The following is a 12,388-nucleotide window of genomic DNA, read 5'->3' on the forward strand; positions in this document are numbered from 1 at the left end:
TAAATGAGATGCGGTTTGTTTTGCAGGTGTGTATAGAGACACAGCGGTTTGAGAGGCTAATGGAGTATTTCAAGAATGAGGACAACAACATCGACTTTATGGTATGCACACACACACACACACACACACACACACACACACACACACACACACACACACACACACACACACACACACACACACACACACACACACACACTCCTTATGAACATTTATCGCACTGCAATCCTTTGAAAATGCTTCATTACAAATCAAACCACACTGGCGTGAGAAAGACTTTGAGCTAAGAAGCGTTTATGCTTCTTTCATCAGTGGCACGCCTTAACTATCAGCATAGTTTTAAATTATTTAGAAATATAGATATTTTAAACATAGCTGAACAATAACTCAGCAAAGAGTGCAGCTTTGGATCCTGTTTGAAGACACACTCAGCTATCAGTCTTTGTACGAGCCCTGTAATCTAACTCATCACCGCACAAACCATAGATATGTGGCGCATCAAACTGGAGTAACCATAAGCAGCATCCCTGCCAAGTCTCTCATTTCCAGGCAGAGGAGTGCTAATTACTCTGGCAGATAAGATTAAAAGACACTGGGAAGAAAGTGCCAACTTGGACGTTTTTTTTACTGAATGTATGTGTGTCCATCTAAGTGCCTTGATTGATGTGAGGCAAACACTGCATGTGCGTGAGAGTGAAGTCCAACAGATGCTGGGTTTGAATAGGACTTCAAGTCACAAGTCTGCTCACAGTTCCTTGGTAGGCCGTCATCTGACAGCAGCACTAAAGCAAACAAACTTTCTCAAAGCTGCCATGTCACACAGCCACAATGGAGCTTCTTACCGAAGGTTCATTAAGCCAGAAGAAGTGTGTGTGCATTACGTATACACTGTGGGAAGGAGAGCCTCCTTGATCTGTTTACGCAGCCTCCCATAAGGCAGGCAATGGAGTTAAACTGGATCTTTTTGTTAATTAGTTTTTTCAGATCCTCTTAATCTGACAGGTAAGCTTCTCTGCCCACAAAGCAGGTGTAATAATACAGATTTGTACACGCATGTCAGTGGAAGCCATATTTAAAGGCATAGGACGTGATCATAATCACTAAATCATTTCACAGAAGTGCCAGGCTGAGTCTCATTAACACACACACTACATTATATGCATGATTTAGAAACCTTTATAAAGCATACTGTTTCTGCATTCCTCGTTCACCACTCTTTCTTCTGTTCTTATTCCCCAGGTGGCCTGCATGCAGTTCATCAACATAGTTGTGCACTCAGTGGAGGACATGAACTTCAGAGTTCACCTACAGTACGACTTCACCAAGCTGTGTCTGGACGACTACTTAGACGTGAGTTGAGAAATAATGCAGTAGGAAAAACTCCCAGACAGACCAAACACTCCGTTCTGGATATTCAGCTCAGATCAGACAGCATAGGTTGTCATTACAGCACCCCTGAGACATCCGCCACTGCAGAGCAGTCAATAATGTGTTTTCCATTACTTCAGAAGAAATATCTGTCAGTTCTTTAAATCCTCGTCTCAGATGAGATCAATGCTGGCTCTGGGGTTTGAGATGTCGGCTTAGAGCAGCGAACTGAAGGAGCAAATGTCTCCCACCTCTCCCTCCCTAACTGTCTGAATGTTATCATATCATTATTTTTCTGTGTATTTTTTTTCCAGAAACTAAAGCATACAGAGAGTGATAAGCTGCAGGTTCAGATCCAGGCCTACTTGGATAACGTGTTTGACGTGGGAGCCCTTCTGGAGGATGCAGAGACCAAAAACGCTGCGCTGGAGCGAGTGGAGGAGCTGGAGGAGAACATGTCACATGTGAGGGCCCTCGACTGTTTGATTTTTCTCCAGAAAGCTGACTCTTCTTTCCCATTTATCTTCTTTTGCACTAGGATGTGCATTAGATTCCAGGATGTCAGCGTGGGAGTTACAATGATCTCATGCTTTCCCTTAACTGCCAGACACTTTAAAATGCTCACTTTATCAGGACACATACTTTTTGTGACATAAAGAAGTCCTCAAAATGTGGTGTCTATGTTAACATATTGAGTCAGATGCCACTACCACGTTGGTCTTTTAGAGACCATTCTCATTTATCCAGAATATCTATCACAATAACTTAATTTCCTGGCTATTTTTCCGTTAAGATGACAGAGAAGCTGCTGGACACGGAGAATGAGGCCATGTCAAAGATCGTGGAGCTGGAGAAGCAGCTGATGCAAAGGAACAAGGATCTTGAATCAATCAGGGTCAGTCTCAAACTCATATTTATCTTTTGAGTTGTCATTAAGCACAATTACACTAAGTAAAAACAAATCAAATGGTATAAAATACTTCCTTATCTAATCTTAACTCACTGTGCCCGTCCATCTCACACACAGGAAGTCTACAAAGACGCCAGCTCTCAGGTTCACTCGCTGCGGCTGGCGCTAAAGGAGAAGGACCAGGCCATCCAGCGTCAGAGTAACCTGGAGAAGAAGATCCACGAGCTGGAGAAACAGGGCACCATCAAGATCCACAAGAAAGGTGACGGAGACATCTCCATCCTCCCCTCACCTCTCTCGGGGGTAGAGGGCTTGCCGGGTGCTGTGATGGGAGGAAACGGTGTAGCCTTCAGTCCGAATCATATGGGAGTCGTAGCAGGAACACCGGGTCCACCTCCGCCTCCTCCACCCCCTCCACTGCCAGTGAACGGCACATGTGGGTTTGAAATGAGCTTATTAGCATTTAAGTTTGAATAATATACACAGTTTGTTAAAAAGTGATCCTAGTTATTGAGCGTCTTTCATCTCTCTTAGTGTCAAACGGACCATCAGCCATCGCTGCAGCAGCAGCTCCCCCACCTCCACCGCCTCCCCCTCCCCCTCCGCCTCCTCCACCAGGCCCAGCCTCACAATTCTCAGCACCGCCACCTCCTCCGCCTCCTCCTGGAGCCCCCCCACTGCCCGGCTGTGGGACGCCCACTGTCATCATGAACTCCGGGTTAGCAGGTAATGTCGTCTCATACACGTTTGAGGCAGATGTGTGTCTCTGTGAGAGCTACGTGTTTTTAATTTTTTTTATATTAGACTAATTTTCCAACTGCTTTCCTCCTGCAAATTTAAAATGTGAAAACCGCCTTAAGGGCTGGAGACGGGGCTGTAAGGCTTTAATAAAGCAGTTGCATGCTTGTGATGTACAGGCTTTAATAAGCCATTTACAGCTATTTACTTTAGTTAATGTAACCTATCAAATTTAAAGTATTCAAAAGTAAAAAGGTCAGACCCCTATATGACTCATTGAGACTTTTTCTCTACTGCATGGAGATGTGGGTGCATTTTCCTGGGTGTGTATGTGTGTGTGTAAGCAAAACTTCCTGGGAACCAAATACAGTGAGGCCAATAATCAGTAAAAAAAAACTCCTTTAAGTTTGATTTTGAACAAAGACATCTTTTACTGTGCCTTGTGTGTTTGAGATATGCATGTATAAGCTTTCTCACTAACTCTGCCAATTTCTTAACGATTTATCTTTGGATTGTTTCTTTTTCTGCCAACCAGAGGGACCCATCAAACTTTTCTGTAGGTTCTGCTTGTCGTGTTTGCTGTTTTGTTCCCCCCCCACTGTTCCCTTCCTTTATCACAAGTTTTTGAAAAATGGTATTTTCAGTCTCAGTAGCATACAAACCCAAAAAGTCCCATTTGTGTAATTCAAGTCTCATAGAAACAGTTTTCATGGTTTTCATACACATAGTTTCTTTTTCTTTTTCTATCATGAGCTTGGCAGAACCACATATCACAAAAACATGTGCACTTTGACTTTATGAATTATTTCTTCATGCAGCTGTTTTGCTCTCACATTGAGACATCCTGTGAGACAATTAGATGATTCTTAACGAAAGAAAATACCATATTTCAAAATTCTGCATGATTCACACCTGGCTGTAGTTTTGTTTAAGTGTTTTTGTTTGTTTGTATGAATTGAGTATCGCCACATTTCACAGTGTTGTTTGCATGCTGAAACACAGTGACCTGCTGTGGCGCGCAGATGATAGAGAGTAATGTGCAGAGCTGGAATGCTGTTTAGCCTTCTCCTTATCTCTGTCCCTGCTGACGCCTCGTCTCTGGGGCTAAGCAGGGCGCCACCTCGCTGTTCAGCTTCAGTGTGTCAGCCCAGGTGGTCACAAATAGCCATAATCTGTGCGACAAATTGTGTGTAGGGCAGGAAATCCCCAGCATATCCATTTACTGCACAGGGTGCACCCTTCAGACTTATTCTTGGACCAACTGTCCATATTTATTTTTAATTTGGGTAGCATTCTTTCACAATAAAAATAAAAAGGGATCAACTTGAAGTAAGGTTGTGTCATTCCAGAAGTCATCTCACCAATCACTGTCCACCCCTTCACCTGCACGTGTGTGAATGTGAGTGCGTGTACTCCCACGGTAAATAGAGACGCTGTGTTAACTCTTCTGTTTCCTGTGCAGCGGTTAAGATCAAGAAACCCATCAAGACAAAGTTCCGTATGCCCGTCTTTAACTGGGTCGCCCTGAAACCAAACCAGATCAACGGGACGGTCTTCAATGAGATCGATGACGAGAGGATACTCGAGGTACGAGTCGGTCCTCGGTTAACGGCCACTCAGTCCACATTAGACCCCATCTTCATGTTCACAGAAAATTAACAGATTGTTTGTGGCCGTCTTCAAGGACCTGAACGTAGACGAGTTTGAGGAGATGTTCAAGACGAAAGCCCAGGGCCCGGCTATCGACCTCACCATGAGCAAGCAGAAGGTCATCCAGAAGGGGCCTAACAAGGTGACGCTGCTGGAGTCCAACAGAGCAAAGAACCTGGCCATCACACTGAGGAAAGTGGGCAAGACTCCCGAGGAGATCTCCAAGGCCATTCAGCTGTAAGCTCAGAGTACAACAAAGACTCTGATCCTTCTAGTGTTCTTACACTATATCACAAGATATTCTAAATTATTGTAAAAATTGTAATAATTGTTGCAATTTTGTCAAAATATAATGAGATATATTCTTACTCTCTTACTTATTTGTTTTTTTCTTTATTTTCCTGTCATCAGTCATTTTTTCTCCAACACCACATGGTATCAATGGTCTTTTTCTACCCTTCTTTCAGCTTTGACCTGCGGACTCTGCCGGTGGACTACGTTGAGTGCCTGATGCGCTTCCAGCCCACAGAGAATGAGGTTAAAGTCATGCGTCAGTTTGAGAAAGAGCGCAAACCGCTGGAGAGCCTGACTGGTGAGGACCGCTTCATGATGCAGTTCAGTAAGATCGAGCGGCTCATGCAGAAGATGACCATCATGGCGTTCATCGGGAACTTCTGTGAGAGTGTGCAGATGCTCACTCCGGTGAGAATTGGGATCTCTTTGATGTTGGACATTATATCTCAAGAAGTACAGGGCATTTATTTTGGGATGACCATAGAAAGTTAATGCAACATCTCCTCATGCCTTCCTCTCTTGTTTCCCCCACAGCAAATTCATGCAGTCATCGCAGCTTCTGTGTCCATCAAGTCGTCACAGAAGCTAAAGAAAATTCTAGAGGTAAATCAATCATTTGTGTGTGTGGACTGAACATAATGTTTAAATGTCTGCATGTTTTGCTTACATTGGCTCTTCTGGTTCTTCAGATTATCTTGGCACTCGGGAACTACATGAACAGCAGCAAAAGAGGAGCGGTGTACGGGTTCAAGCTGCAAAGTTTAGACTTGGTAAGCTGCCTCTCTGTGACTCTAAAGCCTTCTACTCTTTCTGCACAGATGTTTTCTAAAGGTTGCAGTATTCTTTTACATTCTCTACAGCTACTCGATACCAAGTCGACAGACCGTAAGCTAACGCTGTTACACTACATAGCCAACGTGGTAAAGGAGAAATACTCTCAAGTGGCTCTCTTCTACAACGAGCTGCACTACGTGGAGAAAGCTGCAGCAGGTGAGCCGTGCAGTCAGACGCGCTTGCCTCTGTGTGACGCTTTATTGATTTTGCTTTGTACTCATATACATCTGCTTTGGTTCGCAGTGTCGTTGGACAACGTCCTGCTGGATGTGAAGGAGCTGCAGAGAGGCATGGAGCTGACCAAGCGAGAGTACAGCATGCACGGACACAACACCATGCTCAAAGACTTCATCACAAACAATGAGAGCAAGCTGAAGAAGCTGCAGGATGATGCCAAGATTGCACAGGTAACATACGCACCCCTTGCTGTGTCATGCTCTCCCTTAATTGTAGTGAAGACATCGAAGTGTTTTCTAACAAAGTCCACTTTCTGTCTTTGAAAGGATGCCTTTGACGAGGCGGTGAAGTTCTTCGGGGAGAACTCCAAAACAACGCCACCCTCCGTCTTCTTCCCAGTGTTTGTGCGATTTGTTAGGGCTTACAGGGTGAGTCAAAGTAACGCCTAAAGTAATACTCCCCCACATTCAATAAAATCAAACTCATATTGGACAGTCTTGAATTCAGTTGTGCTATGCTAGTAGTGGCCCAAATATCCTCATGTAGAGATGAGGAGCAGCCTACATGAATGATACACTCTCTTCTTTCTTTACACTCTGTGATTTCTGTCATTTTTTAAGCTTTCAGGGTTCAGCCCCAAACAACGCTGCCTTAAGAGACATCGCTCGAATCCTTTTAGCTCTCTTTGTGGCCACAAAAGGCTGTAGACAACTTTTTTTCTCACATATGCAGTAGTACTCCCCAAGACCTGTAAACAGACTTTGAAGTGTAAAATAGGAAAAGTTTCCCTTGAAGTCACAACAGCGTCTAGGGAGGGTCAGTGTGGGGAGACAAAGAGAGGCCCGTTCCTTCTATACCAATCTGAAGTAGCGCTAAAAACAAAAACACACCATGTTTAAGTGTACTTAAATCCACTCCACAGTAATGACTTCATTAATCACATCTATGATACTGAAATAGAATCAATTCTTTAACGTACACAGTTGTATATTTAAACATTTTGTAACTGTGTGAAATGTTTATTTACTCTCCTCAGCAAGCAGAAGAGGACAATGAGCATAAAAAGAGACAGGAACAGATATTGATGGAGAAACTTTTAGAACAGGAGGCCATGATGGAGGAAGACCAGAAGGTAAGTCACTCCCTTAACCCCCCTCCGCTATTTTCTCACATCCCCTCCCTCCCTATACCCTCCGCCTTGGTTTTCTGGAGGCTACAGTGGATCACACTGAGCAGAAGGTAAGCCAGTTCCTCTTCTTCCCCTTACCGCTTCATCCTCCCTCCTCCTGATCACAGGATTAGTCGAGCCTGCCGGGTACAGTTATATCTGGGTCTGATGCCCTGCTGAGCCACATCACACTGACTCAAGATTAGCCGTTAACTTCCTTAATGGTTTAATAACTTACACATGCACAAACTTACAGAGTAAAAGGATGTGTCAAAAGAGCTATGATCTAAGCCGAGGGACTTATGACTAAGAGAATAAAATGTGTGTGTGTGTGTGTGTCCTCAGTCTCCTCATAAGAACAAGCGGCAGCAGCAAGAGCTGATCCAGGAGCTCAGGAAGAAACAAGTGAAAGACAGCCGCCATGTCTATGAAGGCAAAGATGGAGCGATAGAGGACATCATCACGGGTAACGTCACACCGGCCTGGCTGCTGTCCCTCGTCTCACACATAAACACGCTCTCACGCACACACAACACCAAGTACAGGGCGCTCTGCATGAAGGTCCTCTCCGATGCTATACATTCAGTCATTGACGAGGGGAATCTAAACCAACTAACCCGATGACTTTTGCTCTGTCAGATGTTTGAGAACTAAAGGGGTACAAACATGCACTGACATTCAGCTCAATGTGTTTGATGATCATTGCTTATCTTGTCTGCTCTGTCATTGCTTTGTAACACCATCTGTAGGAACACGGGGCCGGGTTGTGACTAAATCGTACAATATTTTGTTATTAGATGTAAATGTATACATCTTGAGCCTTCTGATGGGAGATTATCTGACATGGGCAGTGGTGGAATTAACATTTTACTTAAAAAAAGGAGCATGTTTACATTGAGTTGTTGCCTAATTCTACTTAATCAAAGGATCTTTCATATTTGTTTACCACTAGCCACCACAGGAATAATGTTCATGTTTTTAATGTTAAGCAATTTCAATTCACATCTCTGTAACAATATAACTTTGCTGTAACTTAACAAACAAAGCCAGAATAAGTGTATGGGGAACTTATATTTGTCAGTCCCTTCAGTGGAGCCTTAAATGCTAGAATGAACTCTCAGACATTTTCACCCGGCCCCTCCCGATGCTGTTGTTGTATATTTGCTTAGCGCTAACCAGTGCTAAACCCTGTAGGAGTCTGCTTCTCTTATACTGTGTTTGTCTTGTCTTGTCCTGGCTGTTGTCCTTGTTGTTCTCGATGCAGTGTTGAAGACAGTGCCCTTTACCGCCCGAACAGCCAAGCGTGGCTCTCGGTTCTTCTGCGAGCCCGCTCTCAATGAGGAGTACCATTACTAAGCTTGTAGAACTCTCTCTCTTCTCTAAGGTTGCTGGAACAAAACGTTTTTTCTTCTCTGTGCCTCTCTCTCCTCCACCCTTGCATGCCTCTTGACACACTTTCTCCGTTTTTAAACCGTCACACACATCCCCTCACACTTTCGGACCCAACTGTGCACTGAGCCCGATCTCGTGTGTGTGTGTGTGTGTGTGTGTGTGTGTGTGTGTGTGTGTGTGTGTGTGTGTGTGTGTGTGTGTGTGTGTGTGTGTGTGTGTGTGTGTGTGTGTGTGTGTGTGTGTGTGTGTGTGTGTGTGTGTGTGTGTGTGTGTGTGTGTGTGTGTGTGTGTGTGTGTGTGTGTGTGTGTGTTCACATGTTTTCTCCTTCCTTAGCATGACTTGTGTAACAGATTTGACTGCCCACCTGCATGAAGTGTGACTCCCTCATTTCTCATCATTTATTTTTATCAACCATGGCAAACCATAATGTCACAGAGGAAACGGTTTCCAAGGTCACACTCTTATCTGCACTGACAGGAGATTGAAATTAGTGAAGAGCACCTTTTCCTCATCAAGTACTGGAGGAGAAGTGAAGCTGCATACTGCCATCCAGTGGTCACCGGGTGTAAACAAACGCATACGCACAAATAAAATAATATACCGTTTTCACTGATTAGATCTAATTTAATAAAGTGTTTCTGTTTATGTTATTTATGAGTCATAATCTAGATGGCAGTATGACAGATCCTGTTAGCGTCTGTGGCATTATAACTTGCTTTTCTGTGTGTTTTAATGATAAATGTTTGTTATCACATATCATTACTGCTACTGTTACAGCTTCTCGCATGCTGATTGCTTCATCTCTAACGCTTTCCCACAATGCATCCCTGATCTCTTTGTTAGCCCATACGCTGTGCCTGCTCCTGCTGACGGGTCACCTCTCTGTGACGCTCACCAATACTCTGCATGACTTCTTCATATCAATACTCGCTCACACTGTTTCGCACTCTTTGCACCCAGGCTAACACCTGTTTATAGTCATTATTGCTTTAGTATGTCATTTCACTGTATGCCTGCATGCTTTGGTTGGGTTTTGGTGTTTATGCTTTTGAATGTAACAATCCTGCTGTGTCCTAGAACCACGTTTGTTTTTTTCAGTTCACATCTGCCCTATCCTGGAAGTTTGAAACGGGCTCTTTCTCTGTCCTGCTGGTAGCCCCTCCGCAAAGCAGACTGAGTTTATAACACAGAAAAAAAAAAAGACATAAGCTTTGATCCTCTACTGCTCCATCCTCTTAACACTCTCCTGCTCTGTCCCCTCTCCTTCCCTCACCCTCCTCTAGCCTCTTCCCCATGCAGCCTGCTGCCGCTGCTTTGCTCTTACAGTGCTGTCTTAGCAAAGCCGGTGTGAATATGTCGGGCTGACATGCTGTGGTCAGCCTCTTCCTCCACCATTGTTAACCTCCACTTTGTCTTCTCTTTATCTAGCCCTAAAGAAGAATAATATTACTAAATTTCCCAATGTCCACTCGAGGGTAAGGAACTCCTCCAGTAGCACACCTGTAGTGGTGGATGTGTCCCAAACCTGGCAAGCATCTCTTTATTACCTCCCTCCTTCTTTCACTGTCTTAGGGTCCCCTAAGGGTTCACCTCCTTCCTCTTCCTCACTCCTTCATAACAGTAAACCTGAATGTCTAACGATAAAAATAGCTGATCTTTCTACTAGTTTATTCATCCATTTTACGATGAAGTTGCATCTAGGGGTTTCCCCAGATGCATGGAAGGTTTTCTACTTACAAGTCAGAACCCTAAGCCTGTCTCAGTGGTAACGCACAGACAGCTGACCTGCGAGGCTTTTTCTCTTCTGTGTAGAACTCATGCTGCTTTGACAGACAGGCTGCCAGCGCTCTGAGTATGTTGGCTCATCAAAACACCTCAACAAAATGACTGACAGTTCTTTTATTCAACCCCCCCAACCCCCCCATCATACCCCCTTCTTCCTCCAGATTTGAGGAATCAGCCTTACAGGCGAGCAGACGCTGTGCGGAGGAGTGTCAGGAGACGCTTTGATGATCAGAACCTGCGGCCGCTCAACAACGAGGTGGTCGTGTGACGAGGGAACAGTGCATGTGCTGTGAGGGGGGGGGATGGATGGTGAGGATGTGTCAGAGAGGAAGAGACAGGATGTTGGATGTAGAATGAAGGACGATAAGTGAAAGATGGCGAGTGTAGCAACCATAGAGATGTGTATATATATTACATAAGAATACACGTTATTCCATGTCTGAGGCGTGGTAGCAGCTGTTGACATGAAGGACTGGGACATGTATGAGACTGAATTTAAAGTGTCTGAAAGGTTGATGCAGAAAACCTTAGACAAGCCAAGTGCCTGAACTTATTTTGCGGGCTGAAGTCACGCCGTCTTGTTTGTCTGACGACTGTTTTGTAATAGTTCCCACTTCGAGCAATACCACTTGGCCTGGCTTTAATTTTAGGATGTGTAAAACTGGACTTGCTGTGGCCTTAAGAGCCACGTAAAGAGATGGAAACGTAATGTAGAATGTATGGGACGCGTTCCCTTTAGCTGTTACAGATATTACATCTTACATGTTGAGTTTGACGCTCTGTTTTATCTCGGTACATTCCGGTGCTCTTTTACATTCCTCTGACAGTACGTTGTGCTCTACCTGCACTCTTTCTTTTTACATCTCATGAGGTTCTTCAACTTTGAATAAAAGGGCTGATGATCAGGCCTGAAGGTTATCAGAAAGAAATGTTTCACTAAAGAATGAGGGTAAAATGTTGTCAAAAGAAGACAAGTGGATTTTACATATCAGGCAAATGCTGACTTCTCCTCCCTAATTTGTTACTTCAGTAAATGGATCAGGATTGAATTTGTCGCTCTAAAATCCATGAAACTCTACCGTCCATTTTAAATGTTGCATTTCTGTAGCAGCAGCACAGCAGTTTGTCTGGTTTCTGGGAACAAATCAGGAGTGAATGAGCCTGTAAAGCAACATTGACCACTTTTATACCAAACGTAAATACTGCACAAAATATGCTGAACCCTGTTTCATTGTCATAACTGGACTGCATTTCATCTGTCAACAGTTTTTCTTTTTACAAATTGATTATATTCCAGGCTACTGTGTCTACTCACTTTATTGTAATTTTAATGTATAGTATTTAACCACTGAAAGGATTTCTCTAAGCTCGTGTTTTCATCTAATGTGTCTACGGTCATTAAAACATGGCAACACAAAGTAAATGTACAGATATTTTGCTACAAACCATGTTCTCTCCTCTTTTTTTTTTTTTACCTAATTCACATTACCTGACAGTTAATATTGTACATATTGTTTAAACAAAAGTTTTCATTGCTTTGTGCTATACAACTTGAATGTTATTTTAACTTATAGTTTTCCATTTGTTTGTATATTTAATGAAGCCAAATGCAGCTGGACTCAGTAGTGTTAGCTCTCATTGCTCTGCTTACTGGTGTTCCACAGGGGCGTCAAAGCTACAAACACATGCAGCACGTTCTGATTGAAAGCGTTGGTACAATAAACCTCTTAATCATAAACAACGCATCTCAATAAATAAACTTCTATTGGTTAACCTGTGATTGGCTGGTGTCATCGTGCTGCCGTTCATCTCCATTGTCTGTCTTCACCGACTGTAATAGCGACATCTCTAACTGGATAATACTGGCATGTTTTATTTTTTTTATTTTCACCAGAAATGTATTTTAGGCAGTTTGTGCTTATTACAAAATAACTTTTTTTAAAAAAATAGGTGATATGAGATTTTCAACGAATATCAAATAAAGTATTTACATTGAATATAAAACTGTTTACCTGGGAGTTATTTTCTTCTTTCTGAAACGGTCGTCATGGTTGAAATGGATGATGACTAA

The 12,388-nt window shown here is 43.3% G+C and overlaps 1 protein-coding gene across 9 annotated transcripts in view; it reads left to right on the top strand.

Moving 5' to 3' along the window:
• The window catches only part of fmnl2a (formin-like 2a), a 45,621-nt gene extending 33,295 nt beyond the window's left edge, over positions 1-12,326 (top strand). The window contains exons 10-27 of one of the 9 annotated variants that reach the window (XR_010166135.1): positions 27-101; positions 1,240-1,350; positions 1,683-1,832; positions 2,162-2,263; positions 2,396-2,714; positions 2,813-3,004; positions 4,479-4,603; positions 4,701-4,903; positions 5,134-5,368; positions 5,495-5,563; positions 5,650-5,730; positions 5,821-6,201; positions 6,298-6,399; positions 7,008-7,103; positions 7,485-7,605; positions 8,404-8,523; positions 9,961-10,060; positions 10,479-10,542. Coding sequence is in view for 8 of the 9 variants with exons in the window: in XM_063887838.1 (XP_063743908.1) it covers positions 27-101; positions 1,240-1,350; positions 1,683-1,832; positions 2,162-2,263; positions 2,396-2,714; positions 2,813-3,004; positions 4,479-4,603; positions 4,701-4,903; positions 5,134-5,368; positions 5,495-5,563; positions 5,650-5,730; positions 5,821-6,201; positions 6,298-6,399; positions 7,008-7,103; positions 7,485-7,605; positions 9,961-10,301 (2,703 nt within the window). In the remaining variant the exon portion in view is untranslated. Of the gene's footprint in view, positions 1-26; positions 102-1,239; positions 1,351-1,682; positions 1,833-2,161; positions 2,264-2,395; positions 2,715-2,812; positions 3,005-4,478; positions 4,604-4,700; positions 4,904-5,133; positions 5,369-5,494; positions 5,564-5,649; positions 5,731-5,820; positions 6,202-6,297; positions 6,400-7,007; positions 7,104-7,484; positions 7,606-8,403; positions 8,524-9,960 lie in introns of all 9 variants that reach the window. The other 8 variants (XM_063887846.1, XM_063887842.1, XM_063887841.1 and 5 more) reach the window with 8 other exon arrangements.
• Positions 12,327-12,388: the final 62 nt, after the last annotated feature.

This window comes from Eleginops maclovinus, chromosome 7 (genome assembly GCF_036324505.1).
Source record: "Eleginops maclovinus isolate JMC-PN-2008 ecotype Puerto Natales chromosome 7, JC_Emac_rtc_rv5, whole genome shotgun sequence".
Lineage (NCBI taxonomy): Eukaryota > Metazoa > Chordata > Actinopteri > Perciformes > Eleginopidae > Eleginops > Eleginops maclovinus.